The sequence below is a fragment of the Stegodyphus dumicola genome, chromosome X1 (genome assembly GCF_044657685.1).
Source record: "Stegodyphus dumicola isolate Sdum_Otavi_A_Nest chromosome X1, ASM4465768v1".
NCBI classification, from domain to species: domain Eukaryota; kingdom Metazoa; phylum Arthropoda; class Arachnida; order Araneae; family Eresidae; genus Stegodyphus; species Stegodyphus dumicola.
In genome coordinates this window covers 225,204,990-225,226,504 of record NC_140780.1, presented here as the reverse complement: position 1 = coordinate 225,226,504, position 21,515 = coordinate 225,204,990, and the positions used below count along the sequence as shown (strand labels likewise).

General features: G+C 31.6%; 1 protein-coding gene across 8 annotated transcripts in view; it reads left to right on the top strand.

Moving 5' to 3' along the window:
• Positions 1-21,515, top strand: part of LOC118191115 (carbonic anhydrase-related protein 10-like) — a 164,418-nt gene that overhangs the window by 95,847 nt on the left and 47,056 nt on the right. For all 8 annotated transcript variants that reach the window (XR_015038793.1, XR_015038792.1, XR_015038791.1 and 5 more), the window contains exon 3: positions 14,116-14,252. Coding sequence is in view for 4 of the 8 variants with exons in the window: in XM_035361907.2 (XP_035217798.2) it covers positions 14,116-14,252 (137 nt within the window). In the remaining 4 variants the exon portion in view is untranslated. The remainder of the gene's footprint in view (positions 1-14,115; positions 14,253-21,515) is intronic.

Here is a 21,515-nt window from a genome sequence, read left to right as displayed (position 1 = left end):
GGGGAAAAGAGAAGGAAATAGAAGCAAACATTTCTCTTAAATAAAACCAAGGGCTTGCAACTATAGCTGCAGGAATACACTCTTTTCTCTGTATAAGTTCTCTGTATACATTTAATCACAAATAAAAGTTTGTCTTTATAAAATAATAATTTTTTTATTGGTAAGCACAGAATTCTTTCAATCGAAGAATAGTAAAACTAAATATGATGATTTTCCTTCTCTTACTTCTGTTACTTACTGAGAATAGCTGTGCGAGTATCTTTGTGGAAAGTTCCAGAACTCTAAAGTATTTCTTTTGGTAAATTAAATTTTATTAATCTATCATCGATCTGTGCACATTCAATCTATTACAAACTCATGCGCACGCACCACTATGCATGGAAAAAACCAAAGACCACTTTTGCCCCTAGTAAACGCAATTTTTTTCAATTATGAATAGGTAAAATACAGCAATTTCGTATTCGTACATTTGCTTTCGTTTTACATGTTCACCATTAAAAATAAGGATTTACATGTTACTGTATTTGACCCAAAAATGATTTTCCTGTACCACTTCTTGAGGTAAAAAAGACAAAAAAGTAACTGGGATTATGAGAAATCTCGAGGGTTATCTATCTTGATCAAGCCTGCTTCTTGTCGTGGCATATTTTCTAAATAAAACTTACTTGCGTAAAGTTTTAAAAAAGAAAAAAGGGTGAAATGCTTATGCTATCAGTCCGCTCTCTTGAAAATCGCTTAAAGCCATCATTACCGTATTTATTGATTTTATTGTTTTTCTATTGGTGTTTCTACATGACGGTGAAGTCTAGCATATTTCAGCCAGAAAACTCCTGTTAATTAAACTAAACAGATTTGCTGCGCCCTTGTGATTTTTTATTAACTTGAGAAATACTGCACTAAGAATAATTTAGTTCTACGTTGCAACGAGTGTGACCGAGAAATAATTTCCTAAGAATAATTTAGTTGTACGTTGCAACGAATGTGAACGACTCTCTACACTAATATTTCTCGTCAACAAAAATTTAGACAAAATTTTAGCTGGAAAGTCATGTTAAGCTAGATAGTTTAAAAGAACATGAAACAGTAATTAAAATCAATTATTACATAACACTGCCATTTTTTTTTACAAAGCGATCACACACAGGAAACTTAGTTTTGTTATAATGACTTATAAGGAACTATCGTCTTCTTACGTTCATGCTCTCGTCGTGTGTACTTGTGGTCATCAATTTTAATTTATTGTTTTTAATATTACTGTTAGATAAAATTATTAATACTTAAATATTTTTAGAATTCTTAATATGTTTGTACTCCTACATACTGGTAGCACATCCGACTAGCGGTTGCAGGATCCATAGTTAGAATCCCAGCAAGGACACAGAGGAATTTTCACGTTTTGTCTGTGTAGTGATGTCCGATTAAAATGTAGTGGGTGATTATTCGTCACAATCTGGATTTGGCAGATTGGGTCATATTCCTGCCTTCCCAGTTGTTCTTCAGACAGGGGAGAACATAAGACATCCTTTTTGCGTTATCGCCTTCCTCAATGCGTCTTCTCATGATAAAACTATTAGCACATCCGTCTAGCAAACGGAAGGGTCAGAATTCTTACAAAGGTACAAATGATTTTTCACATTCCCTCTTCCGAGTAATCTAATGTCTCTGCAACTTACTTTATTTCTAACTTCCACTTTTATTTACGTCTATCTTCCACTTTTATTTAATGATTAAAAAAATTCAGTTTTTTTTGGAGTATTATTAATTAAAAGTAATTCAATTCTGTGTCCAAATTGTCACACACTAAAACAGATGCTAAATGGGAAGAAAAACTGAATAGTATTTTTATTTATTTATATCTATTTTAAAACGGAAAATTAACTAATCAAATTGACAGCAAATTTTAATTAATGAACTTGTGTACTTGGAAACACGATATATAACGAAAAGAAAATTGTGTGGGGAAAAGAGAAGGAAATAGAAGCAAACATTTCTCTTAAATAAAACCAAGGGCTTGCAACTATAGCTGCAGGAATACACTCTTTTCTCTGTATAAGTTCTCTGTATACATTTAATCACAAATAAAAGGTTTGTCTTTATAAAATAATAATTTTTTTTATTGGTAAGCACAGAATTCTTTCAATCGAAGAATAGTAAAACTAAATATGATGATTTTCCTTCTCTTACTTCTACTTTTACCTTCTTTGTGTAATTAATACTTCGCAACTGAATCCAAAAGAGACTTTTTCTTAAATGCCTTTCTCCAAAACAAAGGCATCAGAAGAAAACAATTGAAGAAAAATTCAAAATTTCAATTATTAGCATTGTTAAAATTTCATGCGGAATGAACAAAAATAATTGGTAAAATGTTCCAAAGTAGTAATGTTGTACTATAAAAAGAAATGGATTCTATTAATGAAATTCCACGGAATTTTAGTTTCACCGGGGGGGGGGAACTGATTAAGATGATTAAGAAGCGAAGAGATAGGACAAAATTAGTGGTCCTGTATTTAAGACCCTAAGTAAGATTGAAGAGAAATAAATCTTCCGAAAGGGACAGCTGCGATCAATAAAACCAAAACAAAAAATTGAAAGGTACTAGGAAAAAAATAACTCAATTCTTAACCATTTATTGCATTGTTAAATGCTTTTCTTCGAATACGAAAAAGAATAAATGTCAATCAACGTAATTAGGTCGAAAAGCTCTTTGTTGTTCATTTTCTACAATCTTCTAATTACGACAGTTCTTTAAGATCATAGTTATTAGTTCTTGTCTGACTACGAACGAGAACTATATTCAAAAAGAAACTTCTCGAAAGAGAAAACCAGGCTCTTAAAATATCTCATTAGTACACTCATGTTAAGATGGGAAAAAAATCATTTACGCAAACTTCTTTCTTTACCAAAACGGAATTTAAGCTGACTAATATTTATTTTGAATAAATTTTTAAGTAAGGAAGAATAAAATAAATATACTGTGGTACATAAAACTAGATTTTTAGTGTTTTCCGGAAATAACTCCTTTATTATTCAAGATATTTAAGTGTCATGATCAAATAATATTAAATAGAATATAAGCAATGAAATTTAGAAAACATACACCAGTTTATATTCTTTTTTTTTTCTCACTATAAAGAATGCTTTTTAACACTACTTCAGCTTTTAAGAATCCGTATATTTCTACAGGTTAAATAATTCGAAGGAGACTGAGATTATTTGAAATTTCTATGGTGAGTGAATAGTCAGCTGAAAAGTGTTGAGGCACTGAAATGTGGTGTTTGGAGTGTCATTTACTCCCCTCCTACTGAAAACCTACTGGTATGGTAGTTAGCGTCACTAAAAGCATTATACCATCTGGGCGGCAGCATTGGCCATATACACGTTTTTGGGATGGATTGTGAAGATTCGCTTTATCTGAATTTTTGAGGAAAGGCACGGATAGTATTATACAATAGCGCTGTTTATCGTGTAGTGCGTTTAGAAATGTGTGCAATCCTTGTCTCTCATTGCTTTTGTAACAGCTTTTAGATGATTTACCTCTAGAAGATGAAGAATGCCAATTATTTGTTCCGAAAATGGGACAGATTTAGCGGGCATAGATATTGCTTTGAAGATGTTAGACTGGAATGAAATTATATCTTTATTCTTGCAATAAGCAATTAGCATGGAATTTTATTCCTGTTCTACTGGCGGCTGGTAAGAACAAATGACGAAGGTACTTAAGTAATTATTGAGACAAAACCTTGGTAAAATTTCATTTAATTATGAAGAGTTGTGTACTGTTCTTTGTGACTGCGAGGCAGTTTAAAATCCAAGACCTTTGTCTTATGTTTTTAAAGATACGAAAGATTTAAATCCATTATCACCAGTATTCGTATAAGATACTTTCGACAACCACTTAATAGAAGACAATTCTACAAAACGCATAACTGGTTGCTTGCTGTTTTGCTAATGCATGCAGTGATGAAATGCCCTGAATCTCAAATTGAAGTACATCTCACGCGAAAACGTCAAAACCATTTCAAAGACTTTATACTTTTGAGGTGTCTACTTTTTTTAACCTATTGATTTTCTCAAAGATATTCTGATATTACCGACATCGTCGAACATTCCTGCTGAATATGTTAATGAGCATGAAGATCTATCGCCAGTTCCTGAGTTACCTGTTATTAGGTCAGGAAGAAAAATAAGATTTCCAGATAAATTAGGCTTAAAAACTAATTACAAGACAGGAGTATGTAAAGAAACTTAGATTTTAACTGCACTATACCTTTTAAAAATTGGCAACAACTTGCTGTGTTTACTTTTCATTTGCAATATGGAAATTTTGCTATAGCATAACAGCTGTATTCTTTGCATGATAAATATTTTCTCTTATGTTTACTAATCGTTTATCCATCATGTAGGAATTAGCTAGTATTTAAATTTCTGGTTCAATAATCACAGCTCATTTCTTTTTATGAGCCTGAAGTTTCAAACAACTAACAGATATTGAATTTTTGTCTTGTACTTAATAATTTCTCTCTTACAAAAGCAATTTTGTTGCGTGTTTTAAAATAAATCTGTCTTAAACTTACCACCTATTCTAAAATATTCACGTTTTTCAGTTCACAGTGTAGATATCATCACATGTTTGAGATCAAGCCGTTTCCCATTGTCCTTAAATTAAACTGAAGTATAGCTTTTTACGGAATCTTTCTAAATCACGTCTTCCTAACAATTCCAGTTAATTTCTTTGTTTTTAATTAAATTAAGTTTACCGTCATCAAATCTACTGAAACCGCAGAAAAAATTTAGACTATCTCATATTTGATTATATTCTTCGGTTAATAAAACAGTTTATTTCGTCTGCTTCTACTCTCTCCCATCTGATTTCGCATGAACAGTCACTCGCGTCAGAGGAGTACATAAATGTTTTAGCTCATTTATGATTTGTAAATTAGGTAAACTTTTGACTGGTTTGCCCTATTGTTACAACTAATTTGTCTTTATTGTTCTCACTGTGTTCGATTTGACTTAAGTTTGTAAAAATATTAGGCTGTAAATGAAAGTATTTATAGCTAATTGGTTAGATATTGGTAAGCGAAGGTCAGTAATCCTATTGTAAGGGTTCACGTTTAGGCAATTAATTGTAGCATAAATTCCAGTTAATTTCAGATTATTGTAAATTAGTCTACTTTTTTTGCAAGAAAGTTTTTATGCTACACTTTAATTGCTACTACAGGTCTTGGTAAGAAGAAGTGATATTTTTAATTTGTGTATGTAAACTGGTTTACTTCTAGTTTAGTTCTCCGTAATAAATAACTAAAAAGACAACAGAACTAGCCGGCAATGAAGTGTACTCTTCTTATAACAGATCATTAGGTACAAGAAGATATTGCAAAGATTTGATTAGAAGTTGTTTGTTTGCATGATTTTTGCTCTTTTGATTCAGTTTCCTGAAGCGAAAGGAATTAGACGAAATATTTCAGTATGTGTTTCAAGTAATTTATCTCTCGAGTCACCTAAAAAATTAATCATTTAATTAAATTTATATTAATTTTATTATTTGAATTAAATTATTTGAATTTTGAAAAAGATTCTAGAGCTCAAATCTTCGCAATTTTTCGTCATTCGAATCTTTTGAATCCTAACCTAAAAATGTTTTAAACATCTTAACATAAAAAATGAAAAGATTAATTTTGCTGATTTTCAGCAAAATCATTCATTTAAAAAAAGAATGCTACTCTCGCATTTTCAATGAGATTAAAGCATCAGCATTTCCTCGCAGTAGCTCTGCGTGACACTCTCACATTTTCTGGAAACACTATAGTTTTTCATATTTAATGTTTATCTATATTAGATGCTGAAATAATCTTTCCCGCACATTGGATACTTTCATTTGCAAAATTTCTGAAAAAGAAGAGAATATGATCAGTTACTCAAACTTTGTCTGAATTTAAAAATATGAAGCTCAAGATCCAAGAGTTATATCTTATTTAGTTCACTAAATTTTCATTTGTATCTCCTTAATAAATAAAGGGATTATTTTGAAAATTATATACTTAAATTTCTTTATAATTGAACAAATTTAGGAATTCATGTGTCGCATTAGTTAAAAATAGCAACATTAAGTAAGAATTTTTTCTCTCATTATTAATCTTATATGAAATATTTGGGGACAGGTTCGGATTGTCGTTCGAGAAGATTCAGGATTCGTCCTGGCTCTGGTTGAAACATCACTTATGACCGTGTGTTTTCAATTACGAAGATTCTTAAATTGAGTGTAGGAAAACTATTCTTTACTGCTTAACTAAATATAGTGTTTAACATTCTGTATTTTTACGTGCAATATTTCGTAAAGGTATTTTTAATTATCATCTTCTTACGGGGTATTTCGAAAATTAATATTTAGCCCTATTTTACCACTAATGGATAATTGGAATCTTTCCAATTAAAATTTGAGTTATTTAAATAAGGCAAAGCCCACAAAGGCTATTTGCTTTTGTGGAAGCAGAAGAAGGCTTTTGGGAAGGACTTTCTGAATGCCTTGTATTCACGTTACACACTGCAACCATATGTTCAACCTTGCTGGGGTCGAATCCAGGATTCAGTACCACTCCCAGTAGTCAGCAGCCTGAACCACTGTACCGCTGGTTAGGCTAAGTTAAAGACTGTAAATTTATTATCTAATAGCTCCCTTACGTTTCTATGTAGCAATATGGAACTTTTCTTGTTTAATGCATTAAAGAATAATAAGCAATTTACTAAATGTAATTTTTGCTCTAAAGGGGACCTATAACCGTAAAAGGTTATACTATTTTCGGAACATTCCCATCTATGTCGTAACACTATTCTAAGAAACTTTTGCCGGTACTGTACGTAGTAGCAATCAAATATATTAATATACTTTTAATTTCAATTTTTTCAATTTTAATCTTATATTCCATGAAAAAATATGCTTAATTTAATAATTAACTTTATTCGAATTTGAGGCCTTTTGATTTGGATGTATTTAATATTTTTCACTGCTGGATCGCTTCTTCTTCCTCTGAGTAAGGTTTAAATTCAGGTTCTCTGTTTATTTAAATGTATTTTTATTTTTAATTTTTGCATTTCTACTTTATTTGAATTTTAAATTTAGTAAAAATGTATAATTAAAATCTTTTGCTTTATTTGACATTGGAAGTTTTACGCTGCGTTGGGGAGGGCTTCAAAATTTTCGGATCAACTGTTATAGTTAAATACTTTAGAATAGTTCATCAGCTAATTTTGGATACAGAAACGCAGTGGTTTTCAAGCGGAAGGGGGATTGTAATTGATTGTGGTGTATCCTCCTCTTGATAACATTGTATCTGATTTGATTGAATTCCTCTTCTTTTGCATTTTTTCTGTTTTTTGTAAATTTAGGTTTTAGTTTCATATTTGTTTAATTCTTATGTTGCATATTTATGGGATATTTTGAAATTTATTGGTATTGAATTTCACTTCTTTTGAGTCTGTGTAAAACTGGTTTTAAATTTCTTACTTATTCTCTCTCTATATATATATACATATGTGTGTGTGAAAACTCCTTGTGATGCCTTTTCAGCAACATTTTCGGTGATCATGGGACGGTACAAGTACCTATGGATTAGGACATTACCGATGAATTGTTTTCGAGGAAATGTCCGACCTTTGGGTGGGAAATGTTCATCGCAAATATCATTAATAGACTGTAAATACTGTAATTTATCAGTAAGTAAACGTTCGAGATGTAGCATATTACACTATAGTGTTAGTATTCAAATTAATTAGTAGTTAATTTCATAAAGTGCAGTTGATTTATTAATAAAAATAAGGAATTAACTTCCGGAGTTTAATGCGGAAACAAACAACCAAAAAGTATGCACCCAGTTTTAATTAATCTTATTTGGAATATTTTAATTTAACATTTTGTGAGATATAACTTCGTTCCAGATGAGACTGCCTGACAGCTAATCCATGTCAGTAATTATTTAAAGAGCGCAGTTTAAGAATGGTAGTTTTATCTAATTGTAGCATAAGAGTTTCCTTTGTCTTTCTGCTATTGCCAGCAATTGAGCAGTTTTATTTTATTATGTTGCCAAATGCTCGCTTATTAAATGTTATTTGTTTTCATCTGTTTAAATTAGTAAAGAATAAAAGCTGGGAATGTACCTTTCCGCAGAAATAGGTCTAAATGATTTTCATGAAAAACCAAATACTCAGTTTAAACCTTAAAACCATTACCATGTTCGTCTGTAAAAAATAGCTTCCGTTGCATTCCTTTGAACAAATGCTGTTTTAAATTGAGAGGTGGATCCGAAGGTAATGTTTTCCTTTCTAAATGAGTAGTATTTCTTTTCAAGTTACTTTTTCGAGTCAGTGTTTTTTTAAACAAATATGCAGAAAGAAATAAAGTAAAAAATAAGGCCACACTAGGAAAAGATATAATTTAAGGCTACAGACATATTCTAATTCTTTCATTAGTTTAATTTCCATATGAATTCAGATTATTCCTCGAAAATATGCAGTGTGATCCTGTAGACTCTCATATTAGTCTAAGCACGTTGAGCCGACTTAGTTTATTCTATAGATTATAGAGTTAGACGAAGAATTGATTGTAGTGAGATCGATTCCTTCCCCAAAGCAAAAATCAGTACGAAAAATATCCGAGGTAAGATTTTCTTGAGTATATCAGTTCATCCAATCCATTTCCAGTTTCATATCTTCAGTGCTGAGAGCAGCTAAGTCTTTTATATGATAAAATAAAAATAAAATGCAGTTAATATCAGAATATGCCTCTCATATGTATCTTGAAACTATCATTCATCTCAGTTCTGCATAAAGCAGTTTCAATGTTATCCTTCCTTCTTAATATTACTAAATAATTTACTTTTATTTACAAGTAGAAATAAAGCTAGAATTTGAAGAAATCAGGAGACGAAATTCTCTTTGTTTATCTTTACGTAAAGCATTTTCAAACGATATTTCTTAGCCATAGCTAAAATAATAAAAGAAATTTTAAGTGTCAATAAAATGTTAAAACATTTAACAGTTTAGTTTAAAATTGGTTGTTTTGTTTCCATAATTATTTCGTTGCGCTTGCTCTCAAGCATCTGAATAGTTTCTGTTAATAAACGCTCTAAGTTATTACGCTGGTTTGTTGCTACCATGTATGTATAAATGTTGGGCTATGGGGGCCAAAATTTTGGGATAAATTTTAGGCTGTAAAAAATGTACACTAATAAATTTATAAAGCAATTTTTATTAAAAGAAACTGTACTTTTTTATAGCAAAATTCTTTATGCCTGATCAGTGCATTAAAACAAAAACTTCAATTTCTGTTGTGCTTTTGGCTAAAAGCAACTTTCTTTGTAGCACAAAAAAAAAATTTGCCTTAAAAAAAATTTGCCTTATTTGAAATGCTCCGTACATCTATCACCATAATTATGATAAAGTGTTAAAAAAAAGGAAAAGGAAAATATTTTAGTAGGGCTTACATTGTCAAGTGCCTGTTCAAATTTTTTTTTACTCATTCTCACATCATAAAACATTTGTCTTACGCACAGTATATACATTGTTCTCTCTTTCTCGGTACCTTGAATTTGAATGTACCGAAAAAGATAATCGAGCTAATCCAAGTTGTCGAAAACATTTTAAACTTTACATAAGTATTGTAATTATGCACTAGGTGTATTTAATTATGGCAAAGCACACGAGGGCTATCTGCCTAAAAAGGGAGGGATGCCTTTCGTGGAGGACTTTCTAAGGGAAACTGGCTCGTATACACGTTACACACGGGGAAAACCACGAAAACGCCCATGCAGCCAGCCCGTTCGCGGGATTCGAACCTCAGACCGAACTACCAGTGTTCAGCGTCTTTACCGCTCGGCCGCTGGTGGGCCGTAATTATGCACTAAATTTAACATATAATATTATTACACGAATGCTTCAAGTACTAGAGCTTAATGCATCGAATTATTACCTACGAATTCAATACATATTGTAATAATAAAAATAAGAACAGGGAAGCATGATAAAAATTATGTAAATTTGACTGTTTATTATTTATAACCGATAATGAAAGTCTCGTGTCGGAAAATTTGATAGAAAAATATACGATACATTTCCATTATAGTGGATCATTCTGAAAATAAGGAGAAGATAACCCTAAATGCATTTGATGCTGATAAAACAAATGTACCGGTAGGTCATCTCTTCCATAAAACCTTTAGAAAAAAATGCTACAGGCATAACAAATTTTGGTTAGCTTTGCTTTGTTTTTGGATGTCACGCTCTGAACTCCGACATCTATTCTGTATTATCACGCACCATCAGAAAGGGATTTAGAGGTTCGCTTAGAAGCTTATTAATTATTCCTTAAGTTTCGATGGCAAACTTCCGTGACTGCATGAAAACCAACAGTACTCTTTATCTATTTTGACTTCATTCGAAGCCGTACGTCCATTATTTTAGTTCGGCTGTTCATGGAAGAAAGCTCTTTGCAGTATGGATGTACGTAGTCTGAAAAAAGGGCGTCTTGTCGAACCCTACATATTTTAATTTGTCGTGTTCATTAATCAGAACTGTTCAAAGTTTAATAGCTTTATCAATTCTCTACATTTCTTTTCAAGGTGCAAGAAATACCCGCTTAATACGAATTCGATATGCGACATAATCGGTTGATGCGACTGAGGAAAATGATATTTTTCCCGCTTCATACCAAATAATTATCAAGTAACCCTAATTTTTAAGTCAGTATTTTTGTTCCCAATCTATTTTGAAATCGACAATATTCTTAAAACAGATAGAAAACGAGATTGTTACTTTGAAAAACATCATTGAGAAGCGACATTCGTAAAATACAAGTCAGATTTCAATTACAATGTCCATTTAAATGAGTCTAGTTTTAGCGTTTAATACATTTTATTAGTAAAATTTGTTAAGCGTCACATAAGAAATTAAAATTCTATTTAATTCTTAATTTTTAATTTATGCAAATAACGTTACGAGTTGGCAATATGACAATACTGAAGGCCTGCCAGTGTTTTCAAAAACAGAACTGAACTGAATTCCGTAAGATTCTGTGAATAAGATGCCTTTTTTGAAAAACATTACGCTGATCAATGCTTTTCATGATAAGATGTGACCTTTCATCTATATTGAAATCACCTAATTAATGTAATTTTTTTAAATCTGAGCATTTTGAAATAAATTAAAAGGCATTCCCATCTTATTTCTAATAATGTAGGCATTTCTGCTCTATTCTCTGACAAAACCATGGAGGTAGGAAGTAAAATGGAGTAGCCCTAAACAAGTTTCTCCCGTACCCTGCTCTGAAGCACCGGCGATCCCTTTAAACAACATTTCCTTCTGAACGGAATTAAATGCTGTACTTTTCACTTAATTACATTAGGAAAAAAAATTAAGGTAATTCGATTTTATTCGGTTAAGGTACAAAAATTAAGATCAAAGTTTATTGTATTATTAATATTAAAATTATGCATTATTTCTTTTCTATTTATAGAGCTTCTTTTTAAAATACTTTCTTAAATATGACAGGATTTTTTGGCTTCTGAGGCATCTTTTAAATCGAAAAATGTAAGTCAATTTATAATTAATGCTCTTTTCGGTTCATTTTAAATTAGAGATTAGCGAAATACTTTAAATAGTACTTGACTTTCTTTGAACATTTCTGAAAGGGAATAAAATAACTTTTTTTAAGTATTATTTAAAACTTGTAACTGAGTTATTATAAAATGTAAGGGGAATAATTCTTTTAATTATACTTATCAGATTTTTTTTACCCTTCATTTCAACAATACATATTCCAAAACTCTTTATTACATTCTTAAGTGCGCGGCTCATAGCATTTGCTTTACCATACCTTTTAACAGATTGCTTTCCAATACGAACAATTCTTGCTTAAATAGTTTTATAACGTATTTGTCAACAGGATTTCAATTTATGTTTACAACCTGCGTACGTTAAGAAGCCAGCATAAAACTCGAATTTCCGAGAAAAAAAGACTTGCATGGGAAACATTTAAAAATCTGGAATCAATAAAAGGACCATTCATGATCGGACGTCCTTTGGCAGGATATACAAATGTTTTCACCTCCGTCGATTACCCTATTTTCAAATTCTTAATAAGCTGTCTTGATGATGTAGCACGTTCACATGGTCACATCATCTTGACCGCACATGGTACTTCCGCCAAATTCGCAAATGTATCCCTCTTCTGTTCCACATATTTGTCTAAAACTGTACATAATTTTACACAAATGTGTGATTCCAAATCAAGGGAAAGCTAACTTGTTGGCATATCTGTGTGTATATGTATATTTATTAATTTTGAAGAGGATTGCAGCATTTGATGGTAATTTTATTTTTAATTAACCCAAATAAGTAAAACGTGTAAACCCAAAGTGATTATTTTTCAGATATATAAAATTAAAACGATGGGTTTAAAATGAGCAGCAGTAAAGCCTCTCCTCTAAAAGATTTTAAAAGGTACATGTTACAATAATATATGGATGTGAAAAAAATTTGTTTTATTTAAAACATTTTAGCGTTTGGAAAATAAAATAAAAGTAGCGAATACTCTATCAAGGGTATCGAAAGACGTATACAATTTTAAATGTTCCGTAAGGTATTTTTCATTCTTTAAGCATGACATTTTTCTTAAAACCTATATTTTTGTAGTGCAACAGCTTAGAATTTTATAAAACAAATTCATAATCAAAATCGCTGTTGTTAGTTATCGAAAAATAACCAAGATGTGATTTTTGCGTAAATGTCACTAAACTATACAAATTGCTATTATCCATCACACTATGAATGTTTCTTTCATGCGAAAGTGTCCCTTTTTCGCTTTATATGGGACTGTCGTGTGTCGAAATACTATCAGAATCCTGTCAAGCGATTTTCTGAATGTAAACAAAGAACACCCCATCTGGTGACCCAAGCTTCAAAGCAGTGCTTCACTTCTAGCGCCGTTTGGCCCCTCCTCCCTTTCCTACCTCCATGGACAAAACTATCATGAAAACTCTCAGATCCTCACACTACATGTTATATAAAATAACTTGGTCTGTGCATGCCAGAAATGAAAAGTTATACATCTTCTTTCATGTTAATTCGCTAAAACATTCATTTTGGCAATTCATGCTATTTTCCATGCATACAATCTCTTTCGAACATGAATTTTTCTTAGTTTTAAACTTACTTTTGTTATTTAATTCTTAACATACTTTGCTTGATGATATAATCAAGTTACAGCTACACAGTACATTTTAGACAATTTATCTTTAATTGTTAATGGCGCTCAATATCTTAATTCTTTTGGTATGATATAAATATTGTATTATACACTTCTGTAGGAAATATTCCATCAGAAGATACTATTTCTGTCAAGTCGATGAAACACTTTCTTTCTTTTAATTTCATTAAACTTAATGATTTCTTAGGAAAAAAAATGATTTTAGGTTAACTGTAAAAAAAGTGAAAGTAGAGATATTTTGCCGAAGATATAATTAGGAATAGGTAAATAATGTAATCCAGAACAAAGAAAATTAAGATGAAAAGCCATCTATTGAAGACTCAACTAACACACTTTGAAAACTTTCGCTTCTTTTATATGTTTATTTCATAAAGCTGTACTTTCTTCGTAAAACTTAACTGAACTTCATAATCCATTATTCTCATATTCAGTGAGTCTGATTGCAAGATAACATGTGCGTATATGCGTGAATTACATTCATTAATAAAACGGTATTTTCGACATAATATTCAACTACGTGAGTTTCACCTTTTCTCCTCTTCTTTTTTTCATCTGAATAGTATCAATGCAGCAATTAGATACTAGTCCTCAAAAGCAAGTGTATAAAAATGTGTTTATTGATTGAGGATGCGGAATTTGCACGCGATTCCCTCATCAGTAAACCCTGCGTGAAACAAGCTCTTTTCTTTATTAAGAGCTAACACTCAGTTACGTCTAAAGGGTGTTAACGGAACTCCTCTAAGAAATCACTTATTTTCAACCTATTCGGAATACTGGGATTTCCCAAAAGCAGGCTGCCAATAAAATAACGCCACTGCATTTTTATATTTCCTACTAATGTACGTCTTTGATTCCAGGTCCAGACTTCTGGGGATTGTTAAATCCTGAGTGGAGCTTCTGTACAAAAGGCCGCAGGCAATCTCCGATCGATCTTGATCCGTCAGTTCTACTGTATGACCCACACCTGAAAAGTCTAAATATCGACAAATTTAGGGTAAGTATCCACTTACATTGGAGTATCGAAATATGATGAAAAAGTACCTATTGATTCCGTACATTTGTTATTGAATTGAATTGAATTTGACTGATGGTACTGAAATTTTCTTGATCTCACATTCTTTTTGATTTTTTAAAACAAACTTTAGTCAGTGTTTTATATTTTATTTTTATACAATAAATTTTACTTTTAAAACCTATAATGCTTCTTCGTATAAAGAAAATTTTTATTGTTTCCTGTATGGTAATCAAAACTTCTGAGAAAATAAAACTGTGTATAAAATAGAAAGAGCTTGCAAACTTGCTTTATTATTTACACGCTTGTCACAAATAAGGTTAATATGCAAAACTCATTTCAATAACTATATTAGTTAGATTAAAATTTTAGCTAATATTTGCTATTATTCTTTCATTATTTCCATATGTATATATATATATTAAGTTTCGAATAGGCAGATGGCAGCATGTTCTTATAATAAAGGCAACTGAATCGCTGCTTACATTACAGAATAAATCATAAATAAAAAAAAACAAAATGTTTTATCCATAGATGCATTACGATATATTGTGTACTTTAAAATAATCGAGAAATATTTTTTAATTATTTAGGACTTAAGTTTTATACATTTTAAATCAAGCAAAAACATGCCCCTTTCTGGAAACTCTCACTTTTGCTTTTGATTCTTTCAATACGCAAAAAGTTTAAAAATTCAAGATTTCATTATCACAGTACTTTTTACACTGATGTCGTGTGCCTTTAAAAGAAACATCGGGACCGTTGTATTCTGTCAAATGCAAGATTCCTTCCGTAATATAAAGTCCTGTGGACAGTTTAGCATACAACACTGTTATTTACATTGAATAAAATTCAACATATTAATTCTGAATGGGTTAAATCTTAGAAGTATAGGTACAGGTAAAAGTATGAGGAGCAACAGTAATGTACCATAGCTCAATTGGTAATTAAACTAATAAAATCTAATAAAAATGCAAGCTTTTATAAGAGTTTATAAAGAAAGATCGAAAAAAATAAGCAACTGAAGCTTTCCAAAGGATCTAGAATTTACATATTATGGTACATCTTGAAATTTCCCCGCATCCTGTGCCTCCAGTATTTATTAAAAATAATGATTTAGGACATAAAGAGATTACAATATAGTTTCAACACAATTTGAAATCCACAAATTAAATTTAACATCTGTTTTGGTGCAACAAAAATAACAGATAAACATAATGAGATAAATATAAAAAGTAGTGAGAGCACAATGTTATAAGGAACTGTAATAATAATAATAATACTAAACTGACGTCCATGGAGTTATTACAGTTACAAAAGATTATTACAATTAATAAAAGTTTATTACAGTTTATTAAGTTGAAAAGTACGAGTAGAATCGTTTTGAATATATTCAGAGAATGTAAAAGTTCATTAAATTTATGCTATATGAGAGCTTATACTTGACAAAGGTCTAGGCAGGAGGAGAGAGTCGTTGCATAATTTTATTAACTTCGGATACTGATGTTTATCTTTAATTAGAAACCTTTGGAATGGGAGGAGATTAGTTTGTAGAGATTTTGTGGGATTTATCCTCGGCTAAGGGTAATGATCCCTGTTTCCCACATCTGCAGATATCGGAGGTCGCCATATTTCTTGCGTAGTGAATCAGTACTTGCGCCATATTTCTTGCGTGTGGGGAAAGGTCCATGTCCCTATATATTGTAACTTAATGAAGGATACAAGCATAGAGGTTCGAGGCTTTTTTTTAGAATCAAGTTATATATGTGCCTTCCCTGTGAAGCATTATTCCACAAATCTTGCCAATATTTTGACGCAAGTTTTTTAGTTTGTACTTGAAATTTGAGTGAGGCCACAAAAGGGTAATTTCATTAAAATCTTGATTAAGAGCTATCAATGTGGCTAATTCATCTGCCTGATCGCTTGCTCATTGCCAAAATGGCCATTATGTCCTTTAATCCATGAAGTTTGAATTTTGTAGTTTGGAATTAAAGAAAGAAGAGAATTTATATCAGAAATCAATGGAGAGGAAGGTAAGGGATAATGAATCGCTAAAAGAGCTGTTTGGGAGTCAGATTTTATGGTAAATTTGTTGAGATTTTTGAGAATGGCTATTTCAATCGCTGCTAGTATAGCTGACAATTCAGCTTGGAAAATCCTATTATTATTATGGAGATGACCTTCTCATTTGATGATATTTGACGGAGCAATTTGAAAATAGAATGGTTGAAGAACGTTTCCTTCAATTTTTGATCCATCAGTATATGCAGCTGGAGATCAACTACTTGAAGTTTCGTCAGGCATGAGGAATTTTATTTTTCTGAAGCGAAGTGCTGGATGAATAAGATTGGGATTATTATTTTCTTTTTCATAGGTGGATGGCAGAAAGGTTTGGTTGTAACATTCTGCAACTTGGTTAAGCTAAAGTACTTTCATGTAGAGGCTTTCCTTTTCTGCACTGACTGATAGTGGAAAAGCACCAGCTAAAATGTCGAGAGCTATATTTGAAGTTGTGTTATACGCTCGAGTTATGCAAAGAGTAAAGGGCCTTTGAACTGAATTTAAACACTTAATCTTTATCACTGTCACTAGTTGTGTCCAAATTGCGGCTCCATGATTCACCATTTTTGATATGACTCTTTTTTGACAAATCCGATGTTATATGCGGATTTAAGCCTCAGTTATATCCCTGCATGCGCCGTAGGATTTGATTGGTGATTGATGTGTGAGCTATTGATGTTGGGAGAAGTTTAATATTTTGTACTAAACTTATGAGACCTAAACATATTTAAAACGTTTTGTAATGAGGAATTTAGGATAATTTCCCTTCGATTGTTAACTGAAGGTATTTGATTGTATTCACAATCTTGATCTTTTGATTATCAATGTTTAGAGCTAAGGTTTTAGTTATGTTTTGCCCTGATTTATGGACTACAAAGACTTGAGACTTAAAATGCGAGATTTACAGTTTTTGAACTTTGTGAAGTATCCCTGAAATGTTTCATTGCAATTATCTTGTAAAATGTCTCTGTTACTACCGCTTGTAATAAAAGCAATATCATCTTCAAAAGCGACAATTTTTGAGTGGTTTGGCTATAGATTGGCAGTTATGTTGTGTTGAAACTGACATTTTAGAGATCTTCACTCTTGAAAGATCCTTATGGGCAGCCTCTGACTTGATTACACACAATTTCAATGTTGTTGTAAAGAATCATACTTTTCCTCTTCCTGAAACAATCTTGAATAAGTAGAAATAAATTTGAAGGCATTTAAAGGAACGCAGAGGTTGTAAAACTGTCTTAATTCTTAGAATACTGTCTTAATTCTTGGAATGTCACAAGTTTTCACCGAACAACTGGATAAGAGTACTAAACACTGGCAATCAGACCCAGATTAAAATCCAGGGAAAACGCTGGCTGATTCGGTGTTTTGTGGATTTTCCCATCTGTCATGAGAATACGGGCCAGTTTCCTTTAGAAAAGTTGTCCAAAAAGATATCTGTTCCCTTTACAGAGAAACCTAGTACGCCTTTCCTAGTCAAGTAAATACAAAATCATTCCGAAATTTTAATTAAAATACTTTTAATTCATATTTACTGTGTTTGATTACAGAGAACTCTTGCATTAGCCGTTTATTAGGGCATAATTTTTAAAACTTCATGAGCTCAACTTCTGAGAGTAGCTATTGGTCCATTCAAATAACCGCATAAAATCAGTACCCAAATTCGATTGAAAGAATTAATTCATTCCCCAAATCACAAAGTATGTGCTGAAAGTGATTGGACGTATATCGATGTACTTCTGATGGAAAAAGCATAATGAAATACCCCATCAAGAAACGTGCAAACAATTTGAAAAAAAAAAAAGTTGTTTCATTATGTAGCAACATCTATAAATTCTTTTGTTTAGATTTTGTGCCAGGTATTGTAACAAGTAAAATATAAAAGGTTACTACGAGTATTTAATTTAATACTGCGTAACTAAAAATATAAAACTGCATGTTACAGTAATACTTAGCATTTAGACTTGAATTGTGAGCATAAATGGATACTGCAACGTTTTGCTTTTTAAATATCTAATATTCATTCTAAAAGTAAAAGCATTTTCTAACCTTGATTTTTTGGTGAAGAAATTCGTTTCAGTTTCTTAATATAGGTCATAATTAATTAGCATCGCATTCAGAAAACTGTTTTTTGTTACTTATTATGTTGTATTTAGAGTTTTAATTGTAAATTAGGATTTAACGGTAAAATTCGTAATTGAAAGACAAGGGTATTGCATTTTGCCTAATATTAAGTATTACATCGCCTTGTTTCTTTTCCGTTTGACCACCATTAACATTTTAAAGGAGCGGGAAACTCTGTATAGTGTTTAATGCAGTCCGAAAAACTCTAGCCATTAAAATTTCTTCAATGAAACATTCAGAAACCTAACGTTCAAATATTTTTACCAGATTGACACATGTGCTTATACTTTTCATGCGATTACTGCTAACAGCCCTATTCGAGACAGTCAAAATGAAATTTCAGCGCCTCTCATTTTTATTCACGAAAGCTTTCCCGAAGTGTGACTATGATAGAGAATTAACTCATGATAGAAGCTACAGAATTTATATTATATACTGATCAAAAACTTCTTTACGGCGTTATCAGTTTTGTTTTATCTATGAGATCATTACTAAGGTCTGCTACATAAAGGAATCGAAAAATATTAGATTTGCTTTGCTACTTAGCAACAGGAGGAATGCCAACCTAATTGATTATAAAGAAACCTTAAAAAAAAAAGAAGTTTCAAAACCCGGGTTCCAAATGGCAATCACTTTTTTACCAGAAATTTCGCTGAATGATATTTTGTTGTTTTAGATAAAAAAATAACTAGTTTCAAACATTATTTGCCATATCTATATGGTACATGGAAAGACTTTATGAAGTTCTCATTCCAAAATGTATCTGCGGATTACATATCTAAATGTATGGTCAAATGATGCTGATATTCTTGCCATGTTAACGAACACAGCAACTTACTTTTAAAACCATTCTTTTCATGGAAAAAACGGCAATCCGACTTTTGTGAATTTTCCTTTAATCTTGGTGGTTAATTCTCATATTTTTAACTGTTAAATTACTGTTAGGAAAAAAACCTGTACATAATTTTATAAAAGTAGAATGAATATATTGCTTAAAAATACGATGAAAGATAGATATCCCAGTTGAACGTTCATGCAGCATTGTTTTTTACAGCAGACTGTTGGATTTCCCCACATTCCGAGGGTCACTAGGATTTCTTTCTACAGCTAACTTTTACTCTTGTCTTCAGTCGAGTAAAGTACCTTAAAACTATTGTACTACTATGCATAACACTAAACAACATAATTAATGTAAACTACTAACATAATTACTGTAACCTACTTACATAGTTACTGTATAGTAACTATAAATGGACAGAAAAGCAATCAACTCAAACTCACTAATTCAAACTTAATGGTATTCACAATAACTTTAGTAAAATTAAATTGGATAATAAATTAAAAGGTAAAAAAATGCACCTAACTGCTGTCATCTTTATTAAGATTATAAATAAAGTCGACCTAAATTAACTTACCATCGGGTATATAGATTACTTCTTCTTTTCTTTAAGCTAAACTAATTTTGTTTCACGTAAAATCAACAGTACGTGCCCCCTCATCCAGCCAGAATGGGAAGGAAATTAAGCATCAAATGTCACATTGCTAAAGCTGTTCGTCAAATCAAATCATACTCACATTTCTTCCTCTTTAGCTTCGCCCTCTATGTTAGCGATTTACATGGCCTTGCGTTTTCCTAGAATCAGCGGGAGTAAAAGGCTAAATCTGCAGGTGATTAAAAAGGTCGAAATTAGTTAAAAACATTAAAACTACTTTAAAAATTGTTTTAGTGATAGTGCAAATTTTTATAGGATCAATTTCGATAATTACTCTGAGAAATGTAGCCTATTAATATTATTACGAGTTGGTTACTGTAAATAAGTGTGACTTTCAATTGCAAATTATTGGCACTTGTTTTATTAAAATATTTAATTTTTCATGAGATGTATAATCACGCTTCCCTTGAAATTATGGCAACCTGAGTAAATAGTAAATTTGAAGGAATCTTCAAAATGATTACAACGAGAAAGCGAAAATAGATGGTCTGCACTATGCATCTAAAAGTATACGTTAGTTATGGGTTAAACTTAGCTTTCGTGATAAACTGGAAAATGTTAATGGAGTAATTTGAAACAGCAAGTAGAAATGTTTTATACTAATGTTTTATTGCCTCACAAACATTCAGCAAAACTCTTTATTCGTCCTTAAAATGCGAGACTATTTACGCTGATATCGCACAGCATAATGAAAAATAGCATAAACTGACTTCAACAGCAAAATTTGTTCCTTAAGACGGGGATCACATCGTGAGGTATACAGGTACTCCTCACTTTATGATTTATTTGTTTAATGACCTCTCTCACTTACGACCAATTGAGTTTCGACCTGCAATTCGGGGGATCCTCTTTCTCAGCTTGAGTGTTGGCCAGTGACGAACGGTGACATGCGCACTGAGCGAGTCAGTATCATTCAGACAAGCAAGTAACTGTATAACCTCGTTATTTTTTACATATTTGTAACCACAAACTAGTACAGATATGTCGATGAAAAGAAAGGTATGGTGGTTCCGGGAGAAATTGTTAAAAAACGAAGAAAAGCTATCGACCTGGAAATGATAATAAAAATTATACAAAACTACAAAATTCGTAAAACGGTTAAAGGAATAGCATATGATTTTTATTTGGTACATTCGACATTTCAATTGTTTTAAAGGTTAGAGTGAAAGCATCGACAAGATTTAAAGCCATAAATAAATAGGCAACAAAAAATTCTTATCCACGAGTTGGAGAAAATACTGGCGATCTAGTTTGACAGCCAAGTGTAAAATAATACGCTGATAAACCTTTTAATAATTAAAACTAAGGCACACAATATATTTGAGACTTCGAAGGCACGTAAACGTAGAAAATCGACATTTCAACTATTTAGTCAGAGACTAATCTGCATAATTGGAGAATCCGTGATAAGGCTTGCAAGCGCGGATGTAGAAGCAACTGAAAATTTTTGACAAATTGGATAGAATAATTAAAAGAGGCAGCTACTGTCCGAAACAGATACTCAATTTGGATGAAATCTTGCTTTAGTGGAGAAAATGTCTGAGAGTTCTTATATTCACAAAGAAGC